Source organism: Nomascus leucogenys, chromosome 10, assembly GCF_006542625.1.
Source record: "Nomascus leucogenys isolate Asia chromosome 10, Asia_NLE_v1, whole genome shotgun sequence".
Classification (NCBI taxonomy): Eukaryota; Metazoa; Chordata; class Mammalia; order Primates; family Hylobatidae; genus Nomascus; species Nomascus leucogenys.
Window position 1 is genome coordinate 55,392,933 of NC_044390.1, and position 23,448 is coordinate 55,416,380.

Here is a 23,448-nt window from a genome sequence, read left to right on the forward strand (position 1 = left end):
TTAACTGAGGCTTCTTTCCTTCTCCTACCACCTTGCACTTTCAGGTGCCCGCAACCAGTCTTGGAAAAAATTGCCTCCTAAATGCACAGCCCTCTAAAAGGCAAGAGATTATTCAAGGAGCACAAATATCAAAATTTTTGCCTATGAGTTCCAAAACAGTCTTTAAAGTCATGGTAGAAAAAAACTATCTTGAAAGGCAACATGCTTTAATAGCCAGACTTTCTCAGAGAGGAGGTAATAATGGCCACATTTATTAAGCATCCAGTGTGCACCAGGCACAGTTCTGAGTTCCTCAAACTTTGTCCTCGGAACAACTCTGAGGTAGATAATGTTGTTGCCCACATTATATGTTTGAGGAAACTGAAGTGCATAGAGAGGAATTAACTTGCTCAAGTCACACAGCAAAGATGAGACTTCAGCCCAACTGTCTGGCTCCAGATCTCCTACCTTTGGGATGGTGTTTTGTTTCCAATCATCTGTCTTTGAATTTCAAGGGTCAAACAGGATGTTCTTGACTGCACCCCACCCCAAGATGGGTCAGTGATGGGAATGAAGGAGGAATCTAGAGGTGAAAGGGTGAAGACATGCCCAACCCCTGACACTTGTGAGAGTGTAGAAGAGACTAGGGGGAGGATTCAGATAGTAGCTGATGGACGGGCTGCCTGGGCAGAGTCAGAGGGCTCAAAAGAGGAAAAAATGGAGCTGTCTGAAGTTAGGGAAAGGGGTCACAAAAGCTGTCAACTGGAAGGGGGAGACATAGGGTGGGACGTTAGCAAGAAAGGAAACAGAATTCCTGAGAGCCTGCCAGGGTAGAAGCTGCACCCTTCTATCCTTGTGTTCTGAACTGGCCAGGGACCTCGGTCTTGGGACACTCCCAGACCAAAAGAAAGGATCTGCCCCTATGGTTGCTTCTCACTTAGCTTCAGTCGTATCTCTTAAATCCGTTCTTAATCCTGGTCCCTCTCTTGCTCAAAAACCTCCCACGGCTCCATATTGTCCACAGGATAAAGTCCATACGTGGGCTCTGAGAGACCCTGCTATAAGCATGGAGTCCCTATGCTCAGCCAAAGAGGCAGTCAGGTTCTTGGTTTCAGGGAAAACATCCCGCCTAACCCACCCAGGTTAGGCCCCTTCCCTGAAGCCTCCCAGTCCCCAAGAGCCCCCTGCAGGCTGTCAGTGAGGCCCAGGCAGAGGTGACAGCACCGTTTTATTCATGAGAATCTGCAAAAAAAAAAAAAGGTGGATGGGCCAGAGAGTCACTGCAAGCCAACATTCAGGGGCTCCACCCGCAGCCAAAGCCCGCCTTCGGCGCGCATGATCAGTTCCGGCTTCCTGCGGGGTTCAGTGTGGTCTGGCAGGAACCGGAAGTGCAGCAGCATCAACGCCAGGACCACCTTCATCTCCGCCATGGCGAAAGCCTGCCCGATGCAGTTCCTGCAGGCGGGAGCGGGGACTGTGACTGCGCCCAAGACCCGCATTTGGGTCCCATCAACCCAGGAACCTAGCCCGGGACCCCCAACAGCACCCAGCTCAGCCTGAGAGAGAGAAGGACTCAGCGTCCCTGGGACCCCCATGTGGGCTTGCATGTCCCGGAGATTGGGCCTGACTCCAGCTCCCAGCTCACACCAGCAGATGGAGAAGGGGATTTTGAGCACTCCGCGGACCCCTCTAGGACCTACTCATCCCCATTCTATGGACGTTTTCCCATAAACTGTGAAGGGATGGAGGGAAGGAGAGCTGGAACTGGGACCATCTGCAACGTCCCCCTTTTTTAACTCCCATACCCATCACCCCATCCCTGCCTCAGACACAGGGTGCTCTTACCTGGGCCCTGCGGAGAAGGGAATAAAAGCCAGAGGTGACCTCTGCTTGCTGTTCTCTGGGTCAAAGCGGAAGGGGTCATAGACCTGCAGGTGAGACAAAGAAGATTTGCTCATGGGATTTCCTATGTCCAGCAGCCTTGGAGAGACAGTTGTGTGTGTGTTGGGGCGAGGTGATGCTGGATTTTCCTCATCAAAACCCTGCCCCCTCCACTAGGAACCTTGGAATTCACACACATACACAAAAAAGTAGAGGATGGGGGTGGTGGTGGTGAATGGGGAAGGCAGTACCTCAGGATCCGGCCACACAGTTGGGTTGTGATGGACCCCTATAATAGTGATGACGCAGATAATGCCTGTGGGAGAGAAGGGGGCAGTCAGGACAAGGACCCCCTGAGGGAACCATCTTCCTACCCGGGAGGCTCCTCCCCCTGAGGCTGTGGGCACCTTTGGGGATGACTCGGCCATCTGGGAGAACAATGTCCTGGGTGCAGCGTCGGGAGATGAAGGGAGCTGGGGGATGTAATCTCAGGCTCTCCTTCACGCACATGGTCAGGAAGGGCAGCTGGGCCAGGTCGTCCCTAAGGAAACACCCCAGCCCCAATCATTATCAAGGGAGCAAAGACACAACTCTCCACCTTTTCTATTTGCAAGTGAGACCTTTTCTCCCTGTCACAAAAACTCCACAGGGATCAAACATTTGAGAATTTTAAAAAGCAGAAAAAAATTAGAGAAGCAGAGAATTAGAAAAGTACCAGAGAAAATTTAGCTAAGTAGATAAAAATAAATACTCTGAGGAAAACACCCAGAAACCAGCGGTAAAAAGTTAACAAACTCGCATAAAAATAAATATTGTCTGTGGCAAGAAAGCAAACTCAAATGCAAATGAATAACAAACAAAATGCCCAGATCCAATGTTTTGCTCTTATTTAGCATGGCACTAGAGATACCAGCAAGTGCAATAGGCAAGGAAAAAAAGAAAGTCATGCGATTTGAAATGTGGGAGTAAATGTATCATTTTGGCAGATAGTGATTTTATACTTAGAAAACACTAGAGGCCCCACTGGAAAATGTTTATAAACATTTAAGATCCAGCAAAGGAGCTGCATTCTTTGCTTAATCTTTCTTCTTTTACAGTGGCTATTTAAAATTTTAATACCGTCCACAATTATCTGGTTCAGAATCTGAAAACTATAAAACATAATTCATTCCTATGGCCCAATGCCATTTACTTCTCCCCACACGTTGCCAGGTTATTATTTTTTTAATGTACGCTTTCTGGGCTGACTTTAAGCATCTTAAAAAATTATATAGGAGCACACCATCTACTGTAGACACTATTCTGTACCTTTTTTTTTGGGTGGGGGGAATGGAGTCTCTGTCCCCCAGGCTGGAGTGCAGTGGCGCAATCTTGTCTCACTGCAACCTCCACCTCCCAGGTTCAAGTGATTCTCTTGCCTCAGCCTCCCAAGTAGCTGGCACTACAGGCATTCACCACCACAGCCAGCTAATTTTTTTTTTTTTATTTTTAGTAGAGACGGGGTTTCCCCATGTTGACAAGGCTGGTCTTGAACTCCTGATCTCAAGTGATCTGCCCACCTTGGCCTCACAAAGTACTGGGATTACAGGCATGAACCACTGCGCCTGGCATGTATCTTTTCTCATTTAACAGTTTATCACTTTTTCATAGCCCCTGGGACTTACGTCAAAATAAGGTTATCCCTACTCTAGAGCTATGAAATAATTTTCTCATGGCTCCTTCTAGAGCTTTTAGGAGTCTTTTAGAAAAAAATGATTAATCTGAACATTATCTTGTCATAAGACATGAAAACCAGGTTCAGTTGTCTTTTTTTCCAGAAGGCTTTCCAGTTGTCCCAAGAGCTTTTACTTAATTATCTATATTTTTTCTCTTGATACACAACACTACCTTTAGCATATACTATGTTCATTGGGCATAGAATTTATATGCATAAATCATTAGTTTTACCATGTAGAGATAACCATCAAATGAAAAGATGATACAAGAAAAGATACTAGTCATAATAATATAAAATACCTGGATCAACCTTAAAAAGAAACATGAAATCTCTGTATTTCACTATAAGTTTCCCTCAATCCAAATAAAAAATACACTTTATCACATAACAAATGTTTGCAATGAGAACATTGCAATGATTTAATGAGAAAAAAAAAGCCACTCTGCCAGATATTAAAACCTATTAGAAAGTCAGAGTATTGGGAGGCCGAGGTGGGTGGATCACTTGAGGTCAAGAATTTGAGACCAGCCTGACCAACGTGGTGAAACCTCATCTCTACCTAAAAAACAAGAATTAGCCAGGCGTGGTGGAGGGTGCCTGCAGTCCTGGTTACTTGGGAGGCTGAGGCAGGAGAATCGCTTGAACCAGGGAGGCAGGAGGTTTCAGTAAGCCGAGATCACACCACTGCACTCCAGCCTGGGCGACAAAGCTAGACTCCATCTCAAAAAAAGAAAAAAGAAAAGTCACAATAATAAAAATAGTCTGGCAATGCCATAAAAAGGGATGCATTCAAAAGACTAAAAAGGTCAGAGACAGACATGTGAATAAGTGAAAATTTCCCATCTGCTAAAGGAAGCCCCACAAAACTCTGGGAAATAGATGGGTAGTGTGGTTCAAAAGAAAATATGGACAAATGTAACTTCATAAAAATTAACCAAAAGCACCCCCCAAAAAAGTCAAAAGGCAATCTTTTGCAACAAAATACAGAAAGAAAAACATTAATTGTGATACACATTCTTATAAGTAAATAAGAAAAAAGAACCCAAAGAAAAACAGCAGAAAATATCGGATGACCACTCCCATAGAAAGAAAATAAATGGCTTATCAACTTGGGCAAAGGATGTTCTTTCTCACTCTTATTTAAGAAAATGCTCATTAAAAGATGAAATATGAAGATGGACAAAAATTTTAAATTTAATAATACAATAATACTATTGGCAAATTTGTGGGAAAGCTAGTGCCATCAAACTCAGCTAATATGGAAGTGGATTTGCCATCACTATTACAATTGTAGAATGCAAATGGTCTTTGATTCAACAATTGCACTTTTGGGAATTTCTCCTGCAGCGATGCTTATACATATGAGCAATGCTCACTGTACACACATGCCGATTGCACAGGTTTAATTTAGCAAAAGGATGAAACAAGCCAAATATACGTGGATGGGGAGACGCTTAGATAAACATCCACACAATGGAATACTATACAGCTACACAAAAGGAGAATATAAGGATCACTAGTCCTGTCACACAATGCAGACCAGAAGCTAAATCAGTACAGAGACTCTGGAAGGCAAATTGGCCATATCTACAGTGATTGGAAATGTTTACACAAGTGTCTTCAAGAAAGGGATGGGCCAAATAAAACATGGAATGCTATTCAGCACTCAGAAAAAATAGCTATCAGACACAGTATTGAGTGGAAAAAACATGTTCCCAAATGTCCATATATGTAAATACCATAGGACAAAAAATATATGGAATATAAAAGGAGATCGATGATAGAAAGATATGTAGATAGATGTAAACAGACAGATAGATGACAAATGAGTGTCTCTACAGGCCCCCTTGGAGAAAGGGGGATATTAGGTGGCGTAGCAGGAATGTCAAGGATAACCCTTGTCTATCTGTAATGTCCCATTGAGTGCAAGAAGAACCTGTTCTCATCATTGCTTTTGTAATTCAAAACTCATTTTCCATGTGGTGTATATATACAAAATGGAAGGCTAGTCAGCCTTAAAACAGAAGAAAATTCTTTCATTTGTGGCAACCTGGAAGAACCTGGAGGACATTATGCTAAGTGAAATGAGCCAGGCACAAAGAGACAAACAGCACGCGACCTTAATTACCTGTGAGATCTGAAATAATTAACACAGAAATCATAGAAACCAAGAAGAGAATGGTGGTTACCAGAGAAGGAAGGAAGAAAGAATGGAAAGACATTGGTCAAAGGGTACAATTTTCCGTTAGGAGGAATAAGTTTTGAGATCTATTACATGCATGGTGACTACAGTTAATAAATTTCTCAAAATTGCTAAAAGAGCAAATTTCACATATTCTCACCACAAAAATGATGAGTATATGATGACAGGTATGTTTATTAAATTGACTTAATCATTCCACATTGTATACATATATCATAATATCACATTGCACCCCATAAATATATATAATTAAAATTTGTCAATTAAAAATAAAACAAACTAATTTTTCAAAACTCATATTTTGAGAAAAAGAAAAGAAAAGCTCCCAAAGATATATTGTTAATGTGCAGATCTGTCTCTTCTTTATTTCCTTTTATTTCAATAGCATTTGGGATACAAGTGGTTTGGTTACATGCATGATTTCTACTGTGGTGAATTCTGAGGTTTTAGTGCACCCATCACCCATGCAGTGTATACTGTCCCCAATATGTAGTCTTTTCTCCCTTACCCGGCTCCCAACCTTGCTCTCCGAGTCTCCAAAGCTCATTATATCACTCTCTATGTATTTGTGTCCTCATAGCTTAGCTCCCACTTATAGGTGAAAATATATGGTATTTGGTTTTCTATTCTTGAGTTACTTCACTTAGAATAATGGCCTCCAGCTCCATCCAAGTTGTGGCAAAAGACATTATTTCATTCCTTTTTATTATTGAGTAGTATTCCATTGTGTATATATGCTACATTTTCTTTATCCACACATTGGTCAATGGGCACTTAGGTTGGTTCCGTATCTTTACAATTGTGAATTGTGCTACTATAAAAATGCGTGTGCATGTGTCTTTTTCATATAATCACTTTTCCTTTGGGTGGATACCTAGTAGTGAGATTGCTGGATGGAATGGTAGATTTACTTTTAGTTCTCTAAGGAATATCCTTATCGTTTTCCACAGAGGTTATGTTAATTTTCATAGCAGTGTATGAGCATTCACTTTTCACCACATCCACAACATACATCTATTGTTTTTTGACTTTTTAATTATGGCCATTCTTGTAGAAACAAGGTGGTATCTCATTGTGGTTTTAATTTGCATATCCGTGATGATTAGTGATGTTGAGCATTTTTTCATATGTTTCGTGGCTGTTTGTGTATCTTCTTTTGAGAATTATCTGTTCATGCCCTTTGCCCACTTTTTGATGGAACTAATTTTTTTTTTCCTTGCTGAGTTGTTTGAGTTTCTTGTAGATTCTGGATACTAGCCCTTTGTCAGATGCATAGTTTGCAAATATTTTCCCCCACTCTGTAGGTTGTCTGTTAACTCTGCTATCATTATTATTATTATTATTATTTTGTTGTGCAGAAGCTTTTTAGTTTAATTAAGTTCCACTGATTTATTTTTGATTTTGTTGCATTTGCTTTTGTGGTCTTGGTCACGAATTCTTTGCCTAGGCCAATGTCCAAAAGAGTTTTTCCAAGGTTATCTTATAGAATTGTTATGGTTTTGGTCTTAGATTTAAGCCTTTGACTTTTGTACAAGGTGAGAGATGGGGATGCAGTTTCATTTTTCTACATGTGGCTATCCAATTTTCCCAGCACCATTTATTGAATAGGGTGCCTTTCCCTGATTTATGTTTTTGTATGCTTTGTCAAAGATCAGTTGGCTGTAAGTATTTGGCTTTATTTCTGGGTCCTCCTTTCTGTTCCATTCATCTAAATGCCTACTTTTATACTACTACCATGCTGTTTTGGTAATTGTAGCCTTGTAATGTAATTTAAAGTCTGGTAATGTGATGCCTCCAGATTTTTTCTTTTTGCTTGGTATTGCTTTGACTACACAGGCTCTGTTTTTGTTCCATATGAATTTTAGAATTGCTTTTCCCAGTTCTGTGAAAAACGATGAAGGTATTTTCATAGGCATTGCATTAAATCTGTAGATTGCTTTGCACTATGATCATTTTCACAATATTGATTCTTCCAATCCATGAACATGGGATGTGTTTTCATTGGTTTGTGTCATCTATGGTTTTGTCCAGCACTGTTTTGTAGTTCTCCTTGTAGAGAGCTTTAACCTCCTTGGTTAAGTATATTCCTAGGTATTTTTTTTTTTTTGCAACTGTTTTTTTGTTTGTTTGTTTTGCCCTGTGAGAGTCAGAGGGCTGTTCTCAGGTCACTGGAGTAATGTTCCAGAGGTGAGTATAACTGCCTCTGCCTCACAGAAGAGTTTGACAAGGGAGTGGAGAGTAGCAGGTGGCACTAAGCCTCATCTAGCTCCCATGCAGTTGGCACTAGATGGGTCTCACACCTGCAGTATTCCACTCATAGCACTGGATTTAGATCCAGGCAGTCTGTGCACAGAACTCAGACCTGCCCCAGGCTATAAGCTTTTCCCACAGAAAATAGCAATGCTTTCAGGCCATGCACTTTTTTGTCCCTGTCCAAGGCCAGGCACCCAGCTTCTGAACTCCTGTCTGCAGGACACTTCCTGCTTGCCTCCCGGGTTCTGGTCAAGGGAGTTCATCCCCACTCGAGGTTATATCAAGAAATTCATTTGGGCATTTCGTTCAACCTGTGACCTCATCTGAGCTAGTTGTCTGACTTCCCCAAGGTCCCCTGTGAGATACAATAAGGAATGGCTTCCCTCAGTCCATGCTGGATATTGGGAATGCCTGCAAGGCACTTCCTGCTGCTGCTTCTACTTTTTTATTTCTTACCACTCCCTAAATCAGTTCAAGCCCTGGGTAGAGTTAAGGTCTTCCCCTGTGGTCTGGATTTTCAGATTCCCCAGTGAAGATGTGTACCCTGGAGGCAGTCTCTCCCCCTCTCACCCTCTGGGAATTCACAGTTTTTCACCTGTCTTACAGAGTAGGATGCAGCCTGTAGCTTCTTTTGAAGGGTCTGTGGATTCTTCTGGTTTTCCTGTTAAGTCCCTGTGTTGTTTCTTGGGAAAAGAAAGTTCACACTGTGAATCTCTACACACTATTCTGTCCTTCCACATGGGAGAGGCACACTGACATTGCCTCAAACCCACCATCTTGGGAAAAAATACTGTGTCTATTTTATACACTCTTATTTGTATAGAAGAAGTCTGTGTTCATATAAAGTAGGCATCAGGATAGCCATTTTCTGGAGGGACACACACAAAACTACTAGGGTAAGAGTTAAGAAGGAAGCTTTTTTTTTTTTTTTTTTTTTTTTGAGACAGAGTCTCACTCTGTTGCCCAGGCTGGAGTGCAATGGCGCGATCTCAGCTTACTGCCAGCTCCGCCTCCCGGGTTCACGCCATTCTCCTGCCTCAGCCTCCTGAGTAGCTGGGACTACAGGCACCCACCACCATGCCCGGCTAATTTTTTGTATTTTTAGTAGAGACGGGGTTTCCCCGTGTTAGCCAGGATGGTCTCGATCTCCTGACCTCGTGATCCACCCGCCTCGGCCTCCCAAAGTGCTGGGATTACAGGCGTGAGGAAAGCTCATTTTTATAAATGTTTTAGACACTTTTTTTGTTTACAAAGTGCACAATATTACTTGATATCTTGGTTTTTAAAAGCATAAAAAGTGTTGCCACCTTTTAGGACTGTTGTGCTGAGCAAAGGCTTGGACGGGAGGACACGGCCTCCAAAACACATGTCCAGTCCATTGCCTCCTCTCCATCCCCAGCCCCTGGCCTGCTTCAGGTGCCAGAATGTCCTCACTGGGACTTCATTCTACAATTGGTCCTCTCTCCACAGTAGCTCTGAAAAGATCTTTCTGGTGCCCAGATATGACCTGTCCCTCCCCTGCTCAACCACCTGTTATGGCTCCCCATTGCCTTTGGGTTAAAATGGAAGCCATTACCATTTTCCCATATTTTCCACAGCCAGACCCTGCTTTCACTTCCATAGTTATTGTCTCATCACAACTCACTTCCTTTCTCTCTCATTCTCTCTCTGTCTCCTTCTCTCTTCCCTCCTCTCTTTATCTTGTGCTCCCTCACTTTTCCTCACTCTTCCTTCTTCCTCCGTTTATAACCATCTCCTTCCCCGACACACAAACCTCTCTTTCACTTTTCTCCCTCTCTCCTGCTCCCTCTTTTTGCATTTTTGCCCAGGCTCTCTTTTTGACCTAGGGCACTACTGCATCCAAACACCTACTGATCACCATTCAGGGTTTCAGTTGAGGCACTTTATTATTTTGGTTTTTTACTTTTTTAGAAATGGGTTCTTTCTGTACTGTCCAGATTGATCTTAAACCTGACCTCAAGTGATTCTCCCATTTCAGCCTCCTTGGTACATGGTATCACAAGCAACAGCCACCAGATCTGGCTTGAAACACTTTCTATAACACTTTCTGTACTCCCAGCCATGCTTCTCTTGCTCTTAACTCCATCCTTGCCCATGTGGACTGGTAATGTCTTGTGGTGGGACCGTTTCCACTAGGCTAGAAGTACCTGGAAAACACATCCATAGGCAGGGTTCTTTCCAGGTCTCCAGAGCACAGAAAGGTTCTGGGAACAGAACTGGCATTGAAAGGCATGTGGAACTTTGCTGAATGAAGACTGAATGGATGAACGATGCAGGTGTTCCAGACAAAAGATAGATGACTTTTACCCCTAGGTCTCCCTTAGGACTCCCTGGACTGGACTGGAGGGTAGGAATTAGGGACCAGAAGAGCAAACGTTCAGGAAGTAAAGATGTTTGAAAAAAATGATAATTCAGAGAAAACAAGAAAGGAGTGAAGGGAAAATTCATTGAACATGTCTAGGTGTCATCATCTGCCTTCATATATTGTCCCTAGTTCTCTCAGCAGGCTAGGACTCTGTGTCCCAAAAGTCTGAAAACTTTCCCCTGCTAGCCAGGCTGGATACCAAGTTCGGCCACTGTGCTCTACTCCTAGTACTACTAAGCAATAATGGAAGAATCGACAAAAACAACTTCCCCCTCCCCACCTGAGCAAACATTCAAGAAGTGAGGATGTTCGAAAAAACTGATATTTCTGGGAGAACAGAAAGAGAGTGGAGGGGAAGTTCATTTGCTGAACATGTGCAAAGTAGCATTATCTGTCCTCACATATTGCCACCAGTTCTCTTAGCAGCCCGGGTCTTTCGGTCCTAAAGGCCTGCAACCTTTCCCCTGACAGCCAGGCTTGGTATCAAGCCCTGCCTGTGGTCCTCTGCTTTTATACCCACTAAGCAATAGTGGAAGAATCAACAAAACAATTCTTCCACCCCTCCTCACTTGGGGAGCAGAACAAATGATGGGCTCAGGAACAGGCCAGAAGAACCTGCACTCACCATTCAATCTCTTTAGGATCGCGGTCCTTCAGAAGCTCTTGCACCTCCTGTCGGCAGCGCTCCTGGTATTCTGGGTGCCTCGCAAGGTTGTACAGGACCCAGGAGAGACCACTGGCCGTGGTGTCATGGCCTGAGGAGCAGCCGGGTAAGCTTGGCTTCGGCACCAGAGGGTGGACAGCGCCCAGATATTGAGGCCCTCAGAAGGATGGAGGGAGGGGGAAGATGGGCAGAATGGAGTGATCCAGGGTCCACCTACCCGGATCCTGAGATGGAGGGACCTCTGTCCCCACTGTAATCCCACACTGGGACCCTCACCTCCAAACATGAAAGTGTCAGCCTCTGCTCTTATATCCTCATCTGACAACGCCTTCCCATCTTCATCCTGAAGAGAAAGCAAGACACACACACACACACACACACACACACACACAAATTATACTATCTCTGAGACTCCGGAGTCTAACCTGAGATAATCTCTGAAGCTCTGATCTTCCCGAAACTCAAATGCACTCTGCACGTCCAGATCTCTCTTGTTCACCATCACCAGAGCCCCAACTCCAAGGGCTTCCCCCAGATCCTTTGCCTCCTCTTTGGACCCTGGTGGCAGGAATCAATGGTTCTCAAATATTTTCATTTTTCTGCATAATACAGACTTTCAGAGAAAAAGATACTGGCAACCTGGGGTACAGGATATTTGAATGGCAATTTGCCTTGGAGGTTAGAAATTATGTATTGCTCCAAAAATATTTGCTCACATTCTAGAGTGGTAAACTCAGAGAATCTTATCTTTCCAGAAGATATTTGGTTATAAACTACAGAAATTGCCATCTCACTGGAGAGGAGTAGTCTATACTCCAGAACAAAGCGTTCTCTCTCTCTCTCTCTCTCTCTCTGTCTCTTTCACCCTGTAATAAAGAAGGAGCATATGAGCTAGCTCTCCTATATAAGCTATAAGACTCATAATGTGGGGGCCCCTCTCCTGTGGTGCAAATTCTTGTGCATTTACAGTTAAAAACATTGTGTTGCCCTAGGAATGGGGAGCCAGCACTACCATCCTACTCCACCTGCTGTTATTGCTGTAAATAATTAATGGGCTGCTGTGATCCAGGGGTTTGGTGCATCTTTTATCATAGATACAGACATAGACAAAGACGTAGACATATAGATACACATAAAAATGTGAAAGACTAACACACTAACTTGTAAGTTGAATAAAATCTCATGCTCTTCACAGTTTCAGAATTAGCAGTGCCCTGATGGCTGCATTCAGCAGAGTCATCTTTAAAACCTATCTGTGACTTTCCCTTTCTCAAGCATCTTCCATGGCTCCCAGTGCCATTTTTATCAAGTCCAGCTTATTTCATCTGATGTTTGACGTCAAGCTCCATTCTATCACTTTAATTCAGATTGTAGAGAAACCCACCTTGCTCAGCAGAAGCACATCAATGAAATCCAAAGTCTTGGACTTGGCTTTGTCCTTGAGGAAATCATCAATACCGTGAGTGGGAAGGGTACGGCGCCGCTCCCGGATGACAGCGTCTGTGAAGTCGTGCACCATGCGGCAGGCCCTGTGGAAGCGCCGCCCGTCATGGGTGAGGTAATACAGAAAGTCCGTGTGCTGGAGGATATGCTGGCTTCTTTTCTCTACAAGGGCACTGAGCTCCAAGATGGTGGCAATATATTCACTGGGCCTCCTGCAGGGCAAGGGCAGAAAGGGAGGCAACAATTGAACACAGGCAAAGCCCCAGGAACACCTCCTACCAGCAGCCAGGAGCTACCTCCCATCAGAAAACTGAGTATCTAGAAATAGATGGTCCTAGAGATACATGGTGGGTATCAGTCATGAGACTGACTCTCTAGACTGTCTTCTCTCCCTGCATCCTATCTCTGAGAGAGCTGTCTCCATGCACCTAGGCACCTAGAGTATAGCTTGGACACCATGTTTCTCTCCTCTGTCTCCCATCCAGTATGCAGTACTGATCATTTTCCTTACCAAAACTGTCCACACAACTCAGATTTCATCCTCTTCCAGTTCAGCCGTGCTCCAGCCCCCAGCATAGCCAACTCTCTCTCTCTGTCTCTCTCTCTCCCTCTCTCTCTCTCCCTCTCTCTCTCTCTCTCTCTCTCTCTCCCTTTCTCTTTCACCCTGTAAGAAAGAAGGAGCAGCTGGGCACAGTGGCTCATGCCTGTAATCCCAACACTTTCTGAGGCCAAAGAGGGAAGATCACCTGAGGTCAGGAATTTCGAGACCAGCCTGGACAACATGGCGAACCACCTCTCTACTACAAATACAGAAATCAGATGGACGTGGTGGCGGACTATCAGTTTCCCACACAGCTCAGCTCTTACCACATCCATCATCAGCTGAAACTACAAAAGCTCTCTGGAAATCTCTTGATAAACTTCATACCACTTTTCCTGATTTTCAGTGCCCTTAATATCTAGCCCCTACTTCCGCAACCTCATTTCTACTGTCTCTTGCACATGCTTGGCTCATCCTAATCTTCTTGCTTTTACACACGTATTTCTACCTACCTGGAAAGTCAGCACTTTCTCCTCTTCCTCGACCTTCAAAGCACAGCTATGATATAAATCCTCCCGAAAGGTACTTCTGGTTACTTTGCTCATTCCTCCCTCCCCAACTTACTCCCTTTGGTCCGTGAATTCACATCCCAGGCCCTGGGAAGGAACTCACTCCTGACAATGGCTGTCAAAGCTGAAGATGCATTTCTGCAGACTGTCCAAGGTCATGAGGCTGATGTGCTCAAACATGTCCAGACGACTGCTGCCCTCTGAGGCCAGGTGCTGCCACTTGTCCTGGCCAGAGAAATGAAGACAGCTAGAGCTGGGCCCTACCTCCTTTGTGCCCCTCCCCAGTCCCAAATATCAGGATGGACTCCCCCACAACCAGCCTCCTGGTCGTCTGCCCCAGGAACCTATTGCCAGCAAAGACCAGACTTGGATGGGAGCAGAAACTGTTAGTATTAGGAGACAAAGACCCATGGCTGGGAGTCAGGGGACCAGCATTCAAGTCTCAGCTCTGTCTCCTATGCTCTGTGTGCCCTTGGTCAACCTATTGCCCTCCTCTAGGTCCCACCTGTCAAAACTTCAATAACGGTCAAGGTGATCTGCCTTGGGGCCAGATAAACCAGGATAGAATCTCTGCTCCACCACTCCTAGCTCACTTCCTGGCTGGTTGAACTCTGTCCAGCTCCCTAATCTCTCTGGCCCTCAGTTCGTCATCTGCAATAGGACAAAAATAACCATAACCTCACAGGGTTATTAAAATTTAGACAACTTGTATCCTGGCATTGAGACATGACATTTTTTCAGGCACATGATGAGTCAATGTTTGCTTTATTCATCTCCATTGTAATAAATTCATTTCAAAAATATCCCTGTGTTGGAAGAGGCACTTCTTCATCAGCCCTGAGCATCCTTGCTGTTGCCACCAATGCAAGACTGTGATGTTCTTACCTGAGCCATTTCTCAGAGTTGTGTTTGCAGATAACAACCTGGAGAGATAAGGCAATGACTCCTCCTGGACCAATATCAGGCTTGTATCTGCCACTATTAAAGCAGATTCCCTAAGCCTAATGCCCATTGTCTGTCATGCAATGTACTGCATGAGCAGGCTAATGGCCATGAGTAATCAACTACCCTTTGTCTCTGACCCAGGAGTCTGTTAGAATGCATGAGACAGTAACAAGCTAACTTATCAGCTTGCATATTAAAAAAAAAATCCTAGACACTTCAGAAAATCCTGACCCCCCAATTCCTCACTTCTCCCTGTATTCATACCCTTTCCACAGTAATTTTTCAGCAACTCCCATTAAGAGATGCATTCTATTTTACACCCCTTTGAGTCTGTACTGGACTTTTGACTTTCGACTCTCTTTGGCCAATACAATGTGGTGAGATGATGATGTAATAACTCTAACAGACTCAAACCTGGTTGAACTTTGAAGCATTGCAAAGACAATGTCCACAGACATTGCAGCCCCATCTCACGGAACCCAGTCTCTGCCATGTGAACAACAGGGTGTCTTCTGGAGGCAGAGAATCACATGGGGGAAAGTCCATGTGTCACAGCTGAGGCCATCCCAGATCAGTCTGAAGGTACTGAAGCCCCAAACATGTGAATGAACTCAGCCAGGATCAGCAAAGCTGCCCACCTGACCCACAGCTGCTCATGTGCCAAGAGTGATCCCTTCCACATCCAGAAGAAGTGGCCAGCTGTCTCACAGACTCGTCAGCAATCGTAAATGCTTATTGCTCTAAGCCAATGAGTTCTGAAGTGGTTTGTAATCAGCAATGACTACTACGCAATCTTCATTTTTACTGTCTTGAGTTTACAGGGATTCTTGTGAGAAAAACACAGAAACTGACACCTTCTGATAACCTACTATGTGCCAAGTAAATGACCTTTTAAGTAGGGATTATCATCCCCATTTTACAGATGAGGAAACCAAGGCTCAGAGAGGAAGAGCAATGGCCCAATGCCACCCAGAAGAGCCAAAATTCCAGACCAGATCTGCCCATGGTCCCTCCACCCCAAGACTCCAGCTGGGACCCAGAGTTCAAGGGACTCACAAGCATGATGTTTGCACTCTTGTTGAAGATCGTTATATAGGGCTTCAGGATGTTGAAATGGAAGGCGGGCGTCAGCATCCGACGGTGGCGGCTCCACTTGTCACCGCCACTCAGCAGTACCCCTTCTCCTAGTAGGGCAGCCAAGGACAGTGGGCAAGAGCAGCACTTCCACCACCCTCCCGCAAGGTTGTCCCCAACCCCTTTCACCTGCAGGTACTCACCCAGCCAGGGCTTCAGGAACCTGATGGAGAGATCATCCTTGGGTGCAATGGCAGCTGACATGAATGAGGACCATCAGGGGCCATGTAGAGGGCGAGAGAGGAACTTCAGGTATAAGGCAAGGCTCCCTTCCAGCACGTTCCCCGCTCCATACCCAGCATAGCAGGAAGGGGGCCAAGGGCAAAGGACGAAGGGAGGTTAGAGGAAGAAGGACCAGCCCAGGCTGCAACAGCACAGTAAATCTACGACACAACCTAACAGGTCATAGCACACCCCAGCACACCATGACATGGCTCCTATATATCCCAACATGTTCTGCAACAACTGAGCACAGCTCCACACTCTACAAAATACCTTTAAAGGATCTCGGACACCCTGTCTGCCACAGCACTCTCTGTCATCTCCTGACATGGACCTGAGATAATCTGACATGACCTCTGTGTACCCCACAGACAAGCCCCAGATAGGGTTTAAATATGATTTCTTAAATGTCCCAGACATGTCCCAGGTGTAACCAAGAGTTTTCTTCAAGCTTGATTGGAATGGATTCCGAAACCTGGCTCAGGAAGACTAAAATAATAACTCTGACAATTCCAAAGAGACCCTAGCTCCCAGACCTTGGACAAGCTACAAACATGGCCAAGAGATGACAAGGAGGAGAAAAGGCAATTTCAAATCACATGTCAGAGAAGAACTAGAAAGTCTCTGACATGCCCCAAGTGTCCTTGGCCACAGCTGAGCCACACACATGATGACTTCTCCATATGATCCCAGGTTAAACAGAAAAGATATAACCAGGTATAGTATTGAAACTATAGGCTATTTATGGGACCCCTTGGGGAAAGGTGAGCTTTCTGACAAGAACTGAGCTGCTAGGACCCATGGTTGACAGCATGAGAGAAAGGCTGTCTTAAAAGAAAAAGCGATGCAGAGAAATGGTGAAATTAAGAAAAGGAGACAGATTCCTGATGATGTTCATTGACACCTGGATTCAGCCACGCCTGAAGACCACCCTCCCTGGACTTTACACTCCTTTGATTCTCTTTATTTGCTTAGAGCACACGAAGTTGAGTTTCCACCACTCACAACTGAAAGAGACCTCCGCAGCCAGAGAGCTGGTGACCTGCACAGAGTCACTAAGGATTTTGGGGTCAGAGCCATAGTTTCTGTGGGATGCTGCCACTTCCCTAGCTCAGCCTGGTGTGTCCAAGGATGAGAAGAGCAGAGAGCAAGGGGACATCAAGCAGCCAGTGTGGGCTCTCCTATGGGAGAATCCTGAAGCCTGTAGGAGGACAGCAGGAAACTTAGGGTGGATGAGTGATAGGATGAGGTAGGAGGAACTGACCCATCATAGGTGGATGCCACATAAATAGCAGCCCAGATTCTCCACCAGCCACAAATCCTCCTACCACTCTGGACTGAGGGATGGGCAAGGCTGGTGCCAGGACTGGCTGGGCCCCCAAAGACCAATGATGCCCACTGCATCATCCTGCCCCACACTTTAAAAATCCTACTTATTGGTCCAGACTCAGCTCCAACAACTTTTCCTCCAGGAAACCTTCCAGCCTGCCCCAGCAGACACCCAGTTCTCTGTGTTGTCATACCCATCTCTCTCTTGCCCATTCCTGACCCCATGAAGCTGGAAATGTCTCTGTCTAGACCCATGTCCTCAAGCATGGGTGTTCCTTCAAGAAAGGGCCCTGAGTTGAGGCCTCTTGGAGCCCCAGTGGTGCCCAGAACACCAAGGCAGGGAGCAGATGGCCATGGAGAGAGAAGACATTGATTTGGAAGTCTCAGTGAGGGGCACGAGTACTCAAGGAGGGGCCTGGGTACTGCAGAGACCACACAGAAGCTTGGCCTGACACCCACCACCACAAGCTCTGCATGGGTACCTGAGGCATTGGTGATAGACCGGATGGTGTCAGGGTGACATAAAACGATGAAGGGGATGATGGGACCCAGCCATATCGTAAAGCCCTGGGAATAGGTGGCAACCATCTGGGTCGAGTTCTTCAAGCCCTCCTCTGTAGGAGTCATCTGAAAGCAAGTCAAGGGTCATCACCTCCTGTGATGGTTAATTCTAGGTGTCCACTGGACTGGGCTAAGGGATGCCCAGATAGCCAGTCAAACATTATTGCTGTGTGTGTCTGTGAGGGTGTTTGAGAAGAGATTAGCATTTAAAGGTAAACAGATTGGAAATAGTAGGTGCAGAGGAATGAGTGAGCGAGGAGAGGAAAGAGCAAGTGAGGAGAGGAAGGAGTGAGGGAGGAGAGGAAGGAGTGAGGAGAGGAATGAGTGAGTGAGGAAATGAATGAGTGAGCAGAGGAATGAGTGAGTGAGGAGAGGAATGAATGCGTGGGTAGAGGAACGAGTGAGGAGAGGAACGAGTGAGTGGGTAGATGAACGAGTGAGTGAGGAGAGGAATGAGTGAGTGAGGAGAGGAATGAGTGAGTGAGGACAGGAATGAGTGAGTGAGGAGAGGAATGAATGGTGGGTAGAGGAACGAGTGAGGAGAGGAACGAGTGAGCGGGTAGATGAACGAGTGAGTGAGGAGAGGAATGAGTGAGTGAGGAGAGGAATGAGTGAGTGAGGACAGGAATGAGTGAGTGAGGACAGGAATGAGTGAGTGAGGACAGGAATGAGTGAGTGAGGAGAGGAATGAGTGAGTGAGGACAGGAATGACTGAATAAGAAGAGGAATGAGTGAGTGAGGAGAGGAATGAGTGAGTGGGTATTGGAATGAGTGAGTGAGGAGAAGAATGAGTGAATGGGCACAGGAATGAGTGAGTGAGGAGAGGAATGAGTGAGTAAGGAGAGGAATGAGTGAGGCGTCTCCCTTGCTTCTCTGAGTTCCCAGACCCCAGCCACCATCAATACACAGCTCCCTGAACCCCTACTGGAAGTCCCACTCCTCTGGAAGTCCATCCACCCTGAGACACCAGAACCCATCCAATCCATTGAGGGCATGAACAGGACAAAAGGCAGAGGAAAGGAAGAACTTGCTCTCTATTCTGCAGCTGGGACATCCGTCTTCTCCTGCCCTCAGAACTCCAGGTACTCAGGCCTTTCTGGACTCAGGCTGAATTTTCACCACCAGTGTCCCTGGTTTCTGGCTTGCAGATGGTATATCATGGGACTTCTTGACCTCCATCATCACATTATCCAATTCCCATAATAAATTCTTATCTCTCTGTCTCTTTCTGTCTCCATACATACATGCATTAGAGGTAAGAAGAAACACCCTATCTGTTTCTAAGGAGATTCCGTTTCTAGGGAGAACCCTGACTAATGCACCTCCCTAGAAGGGGCCAGAGCAAGTTCCCCCACAGCCACCGGATGTGGTGCAACCTCTGCAGTGAGCAGCGTGTCTGGATTCTGAACAGCTGCAGGTGATTTCTGCTGACCTCTGCCCCTTCTCTCTTGGGGCTGTCCCCAAGATCCAAGGGTAAATACCAAAGCAGAGAGAGAAAACAGGTCTGCTCAAGAGGATGTGTTTTCTCATCCTGGATTGATTTCAATCTGGGGATTGCTACATGGGAGGGTCCCCATGGGAGGAGGTTTGTGGGCAGCAGTGTGGCCTCAGGACATATCCCTAGGGCTGGTTCCCATATCCTTTTGTGTCCTGGTTGGTCCACATGGGCATTGGTTCCTCCCACAGACAAAGGATCTGCATGCTGAGGGCCCTCCATTCTCAGCAGCCCCCAGGGGAGCAGAGGTGACTCTAATGTCCATCAGGATGGCAGCTCCCACCTAGGAGAGCCTCACTTACGCCAGGCTCTGTGCTAGTGCCTCCTGTGCACCTGTGGACACGCCGATCAATCCTGCCTTTTGTAAGTGAGCAGACAGAGGCCACGTCCCCCAAAGGGGACGGCTGGTCCAAGTCAGAGGGCAAGGTTTGGGAGTGTCAAAGACGGCTTCTGAAAGGGGAAGGGAGTGGCCAAATTATATCCAGGTTGGGCTACAGGGCTCATTGGGACATCTTAGTGGGGAAAAGCACGTCGCCCCTGGAAGGGAAGGGTGTGGGAGACTGCCTGCACTTCTCTTCTGGTCCAGCTGTGTCCTTCCTTGGGGAAGGAAGTCACAGCTAACTTCTGTGGGAAAGCAGCAGCCCAGAGATGGGCAGATACAAGCAAATGGGCCAGGCAGGGAGCAGCCCCTCTATAGTGGGCTCCGGAGGCCTCAAGTCCAACAGTGGAGAAGGTGGGAATGCCAGGAGAGCCCTGCTCTGTGCACCCCACACCCATACAGGAGCCTCTGGGAGGTGCACTATGGTAGGGAAGACAAGCAGGAAAAGAATCCATGCAGGCTGAGGTGGGAGGACAGGGAGGTGAGAAAGGTTTGGCATGGAACTGCAGAGGAATGAATGAATGAGGAAAGGAATGAGTCTGTGGGTAGAGGAATCAGTGAATGAGGAGAGGAATGAGTGAGTGAGGAGAGGAATGATTGAGTGTGGAGAGGAATGAGTGAGTGAGCAGAGGAATGAGTGGGTGGAGAGAGCAAAAAGTGATTGGATAGAGGAATAAGTGAATGGGTAGAGGAACGAGTGAGTGAGGAGAGGAATGAGTGAGTGAGGAGAGGAATGACTGAGTGGATAGAGGAGTGAGTGAGTGAGGAGAGGAATGAGTGAGTGGATAGAGGAGTGAGTGAGTGAGGAGAGGAATGAGTGAGTGAGGAGAGGAATGAGAGTGAGGAGAGGAATGAGTGAGTGAGGAGAGGAATGACTGAGTGGATAGAGGAGTGAGTGAGTGGATAGAGGAATGAGTGAGTGAGGAGAGGAATGAGTGAGTGAGGAGAGGAATGAGTGAGTGAGCAGAGGAATGAGTGAGCAGAGGAATGAGTGAGCCATCTCCCTTGCTTCTCTGGGGTCGCAGACCCCAGCCACCGTCAATACCCAGCTCACTGAGCCCCATTCCTGCTCCTCTGGAAGTCCATCCACCCTGAGACCCAGACACATTTTGCTGTCACACTCACCAGGCCCAGGTGACCCCAAAACCAGTGCCGTTTTGGGGGCTGCGGGAAACACTGGAGCCGGCGGCAGTTGTTATAGAAGGCATAAGTCCAAGCCAGGACGCGGGCGAGTAGCCAGGAGCCCACAACCAGCAGCAGGAGTAGCCATGGGGACGTTGCCACCGGTCTGAGGCCCGGCCAGGGCAGGCTCAGCAGTGACATCCTGTAGGGCAGACGGGATGGAGGGTGAGGTCCTGAGGCCCAGGGAAGAGCTCCAGGGACAGTGGATAGGGGCAAAGTCAGGAACTGCTGGGGGCAGGGCAGGGAGGGCTCGGGGGTGAGTAAACAAGGGCTGAGATCTAAAGTCCAGAAAGTCCCAACCAAAATCAACAATCAAATGGCCTCCAATTACCTGGTAACCACACAGAAAGGGAAAGAGATGGGCCGATTAGAGTCCAGAAGGGCCCAGCCTGAATCCTTGGGAGTTTGCTAGGAGTCCAGTTACCAGGAAACCCCCAGTTTCCCATGCCAGCATCTTGGAGCCACCCCAGCCTTAGGCAGTCCCCTCTTCATCCCAGGCCAGGACCTTCCAGCCCTGCTACCCCCAGCCTGGTACCTTCTGTCGGGAGCAGCTTGTCCCACGCAACCTCCTCTCCTCTTTTGCTGGGAGATCTTTGGCCCTGGCCCCTGATCTAGGCAAGGCCGTAGGAGGCGGAGCTGAGCTGGGCTGGGCTGAGGCAGCCAATCCCCACAGCCTGGGTGTGTCTTCCGTGCCTGGGCAGCCAGCCAAAACCTGGGGTTGGGCCAGCTGGGTGTAGCTCAGGGTACCCCAGCAGAAGCACTGAATTCTCAGGTCTCAGTGCCTTCTTGACAGTTTGCAGGGGAAGTTGGAGGGTGGTTAGAGGGGACTCTGAGGCCCAAGTTTACCTCCACCCTGCCCTTCCAAGACAAGGGCGTTCAGATAAAAGCATATACTTATCATGAGAGTTCGCAGCCAGCTGAGCTGGGCCAGGCCAACCCTTGTCCCAGATCATCTGGGCTCCTTTCCAAACATGGACGGGGAGGATGTCAGGCACCACATCTTGGTGCAGACTTAGGAGATTCAGAGACAGAAGCCTCTCGTCTCTGGCTTCACAGCCTGGCAAGAGTTCAAGTCCTGCCTCCTGGCAGCCCAGGGCCTGAGCTGAGACCTGACTGCTGGAAGCAGGAAGAAAAAATCCAGCCCCAACCCTGCTGAGGATTATCCGCCTCAGATTCTGGGGATAAAGAGCCCAGCTGGAGGAGCAAACCTAGAGGCTGGGCTCCGCTTAGGAGGACAGAGCAGAGGCAGGGGGTCCAGGCAGGGGAGGGCAGAGTGAGGGGATCCTGAGTGGAGTCCTTGTTCTGCTCTGTCCTTTCTCTGACTGTGGGCAGTGTGGCCATCCTGGGCTCAGGCTTCCCATCTGGGAAATGGGATGTCAGATGAGGCCTTAGAGGGCAATAGAGGAAGGCTCCTAAGAAGAGGGAGCTCCAAAAAGAGGGACTGAAGGGAAGGGGATGGCAACTAACACTTGAGCTGCTGTGTGCCTGTCTCTACTCTGTGCGAAACACTGTATGGAAAGCACTACTGTGTGCACCTGCTGTGTGTGCCAGTCTCACTATATAAAGTGAACCTACTGTGTATCAGGTACTCTACATAAATTCTGTCTACTATGTGCCAGGTGTGCCACATAAAGTTCACCTACTGTGTGCAGCATGCTCTGCATAATGTAAGCTTACTTTGTGCAGAGCACTTCATATAAAGCGTGCCTACTCTGTGCCACATGCCGTATATAAAACATACCTACTGTGTGTCACGTGCTCCACATTGAGCATGCCTACTATGTACCTGGTGACCCACAGAAAGCGCACCTACTCTGCATCAAGTAATCTACATAAATCTTGTCTACTGTGTGCTGGCTACTCTACATATAGTGCACCTACTGTGTGCCAGGTGCTCCACATAAAGAGTGTCTACTGTATGCTGGGCACCCTTCACAAAACCTGTATCTTGATTCCCTGGCCCTTTATATAAACCATGCCTGCTGTGTGCCAGGTGCTCAAGTAAAGCACACCTACTGTGTGCCAGATGTTCCACATAAAATGCTTCTCCTGTGTACTGGGTCCCCTACATGAAGTAAAACTCCTCTGTGCAACATACTTGACATAAAGCACACACACAGTGTGCCAAGTACACTATATAAAGTGTGCCTTACTGTGTGCCAGATATGCTACATAAAGAGCACCTACTGGGCCGGGCGCGGTGGCTCACGCTTGTAATCCCAGCACTTTGGGAGGCCGAGGAGGGCGGATCACGAGGTCAGGAGATCGAGACCACGGTGAAAACCCGTCTCTACTAAAAATACAAAAAAATTAGCCGGGCGTGGTGGCGGGCGCCTGTAGTCCCAGCTACTCCGAGAGGCTGAGGTAGGAGAATGGCGTGAACCCGGGAGGCGGAGCTTGCAGTGAGCCGAGATTGCGCCACTGCACTCCAGCCTGGGTGACAGAGCGAGACTCCGTCTCAAAAAAAAAAAAAAAAAAAAAAAAGCACCTACTGTGTGACAGATATGCCTCATAAGGTGTACCTACTATGTGCTAGGTACTCCACATAAAGTACACCTACTGTCT

General features: G+C 46.9%; 1 protein-coding gene across 1 annotated transcript; it reads right to left on the bottom strand.

Moving 5' to 3' along the window:
• Window positions 1–1,188: 1,188 nt before the first annotated feature.
• On the bottom strand, window positions 1,189–21,472 carry LOC100593273 (cytochrome P450 4F12). Its single transcript, XM_030820558.1, has 13 exons — window positions 21,419–21,472; window positions 20,827–21,025; window positions 17,749–17,893; window positions 15,859–15,912; window positions 15,638–15,765; window positions 13,740–13,861; window positions 12,468–12,738; window positions 11,360–11,426; window positions 11,045–11,174; window positions 2,268–2,401; window positions 2,112–2,176; window positions 1,825–1,907; window positions 1,189–1,434 (listed from the first exon to the last, which is right to left on the bottom strand). The coding sequence occupies exons 2-13, from the start codon at window positions 21,022–21,024 to the stop codon at window positions 1,257–1,259; spliced, it is 1,575 nt and encodes a 524-aa protein (XP_030676418.1). The 5' UTR covers window position 21,025; window positions 21,419–21,472; the 3' UTR covers window positions 1,189–1,256.
• Window positions 21,473–23,448: the final 1,976 nt, after the last annotated feature.

Bases quoted from the DNA above. Each gene is read 5' to 3' on its own strand.
- LOC100593273 (XM_030820558.1), bottom strand. From the start codon at position 21,024: ATGTCACTGCTGAGCCTGCCCTGGCCGGGCCTCAGACCGGTGGCAACG. The intron at 15,913-17,748 runs GTACCCATGCAG...CATTCATGTCAG, and splicing joins GTCTATCACCAATGCCTCAG to CTGCCATTGCACCCAAGGAT. The intron at 15,766-15,858 runs GTGAGTACCTGC...CTGCCCTACTAG, and splicing joins GTTCCTGAAGCCCTGGCTGG to GAGAAGGGGTACTGCTGAGT.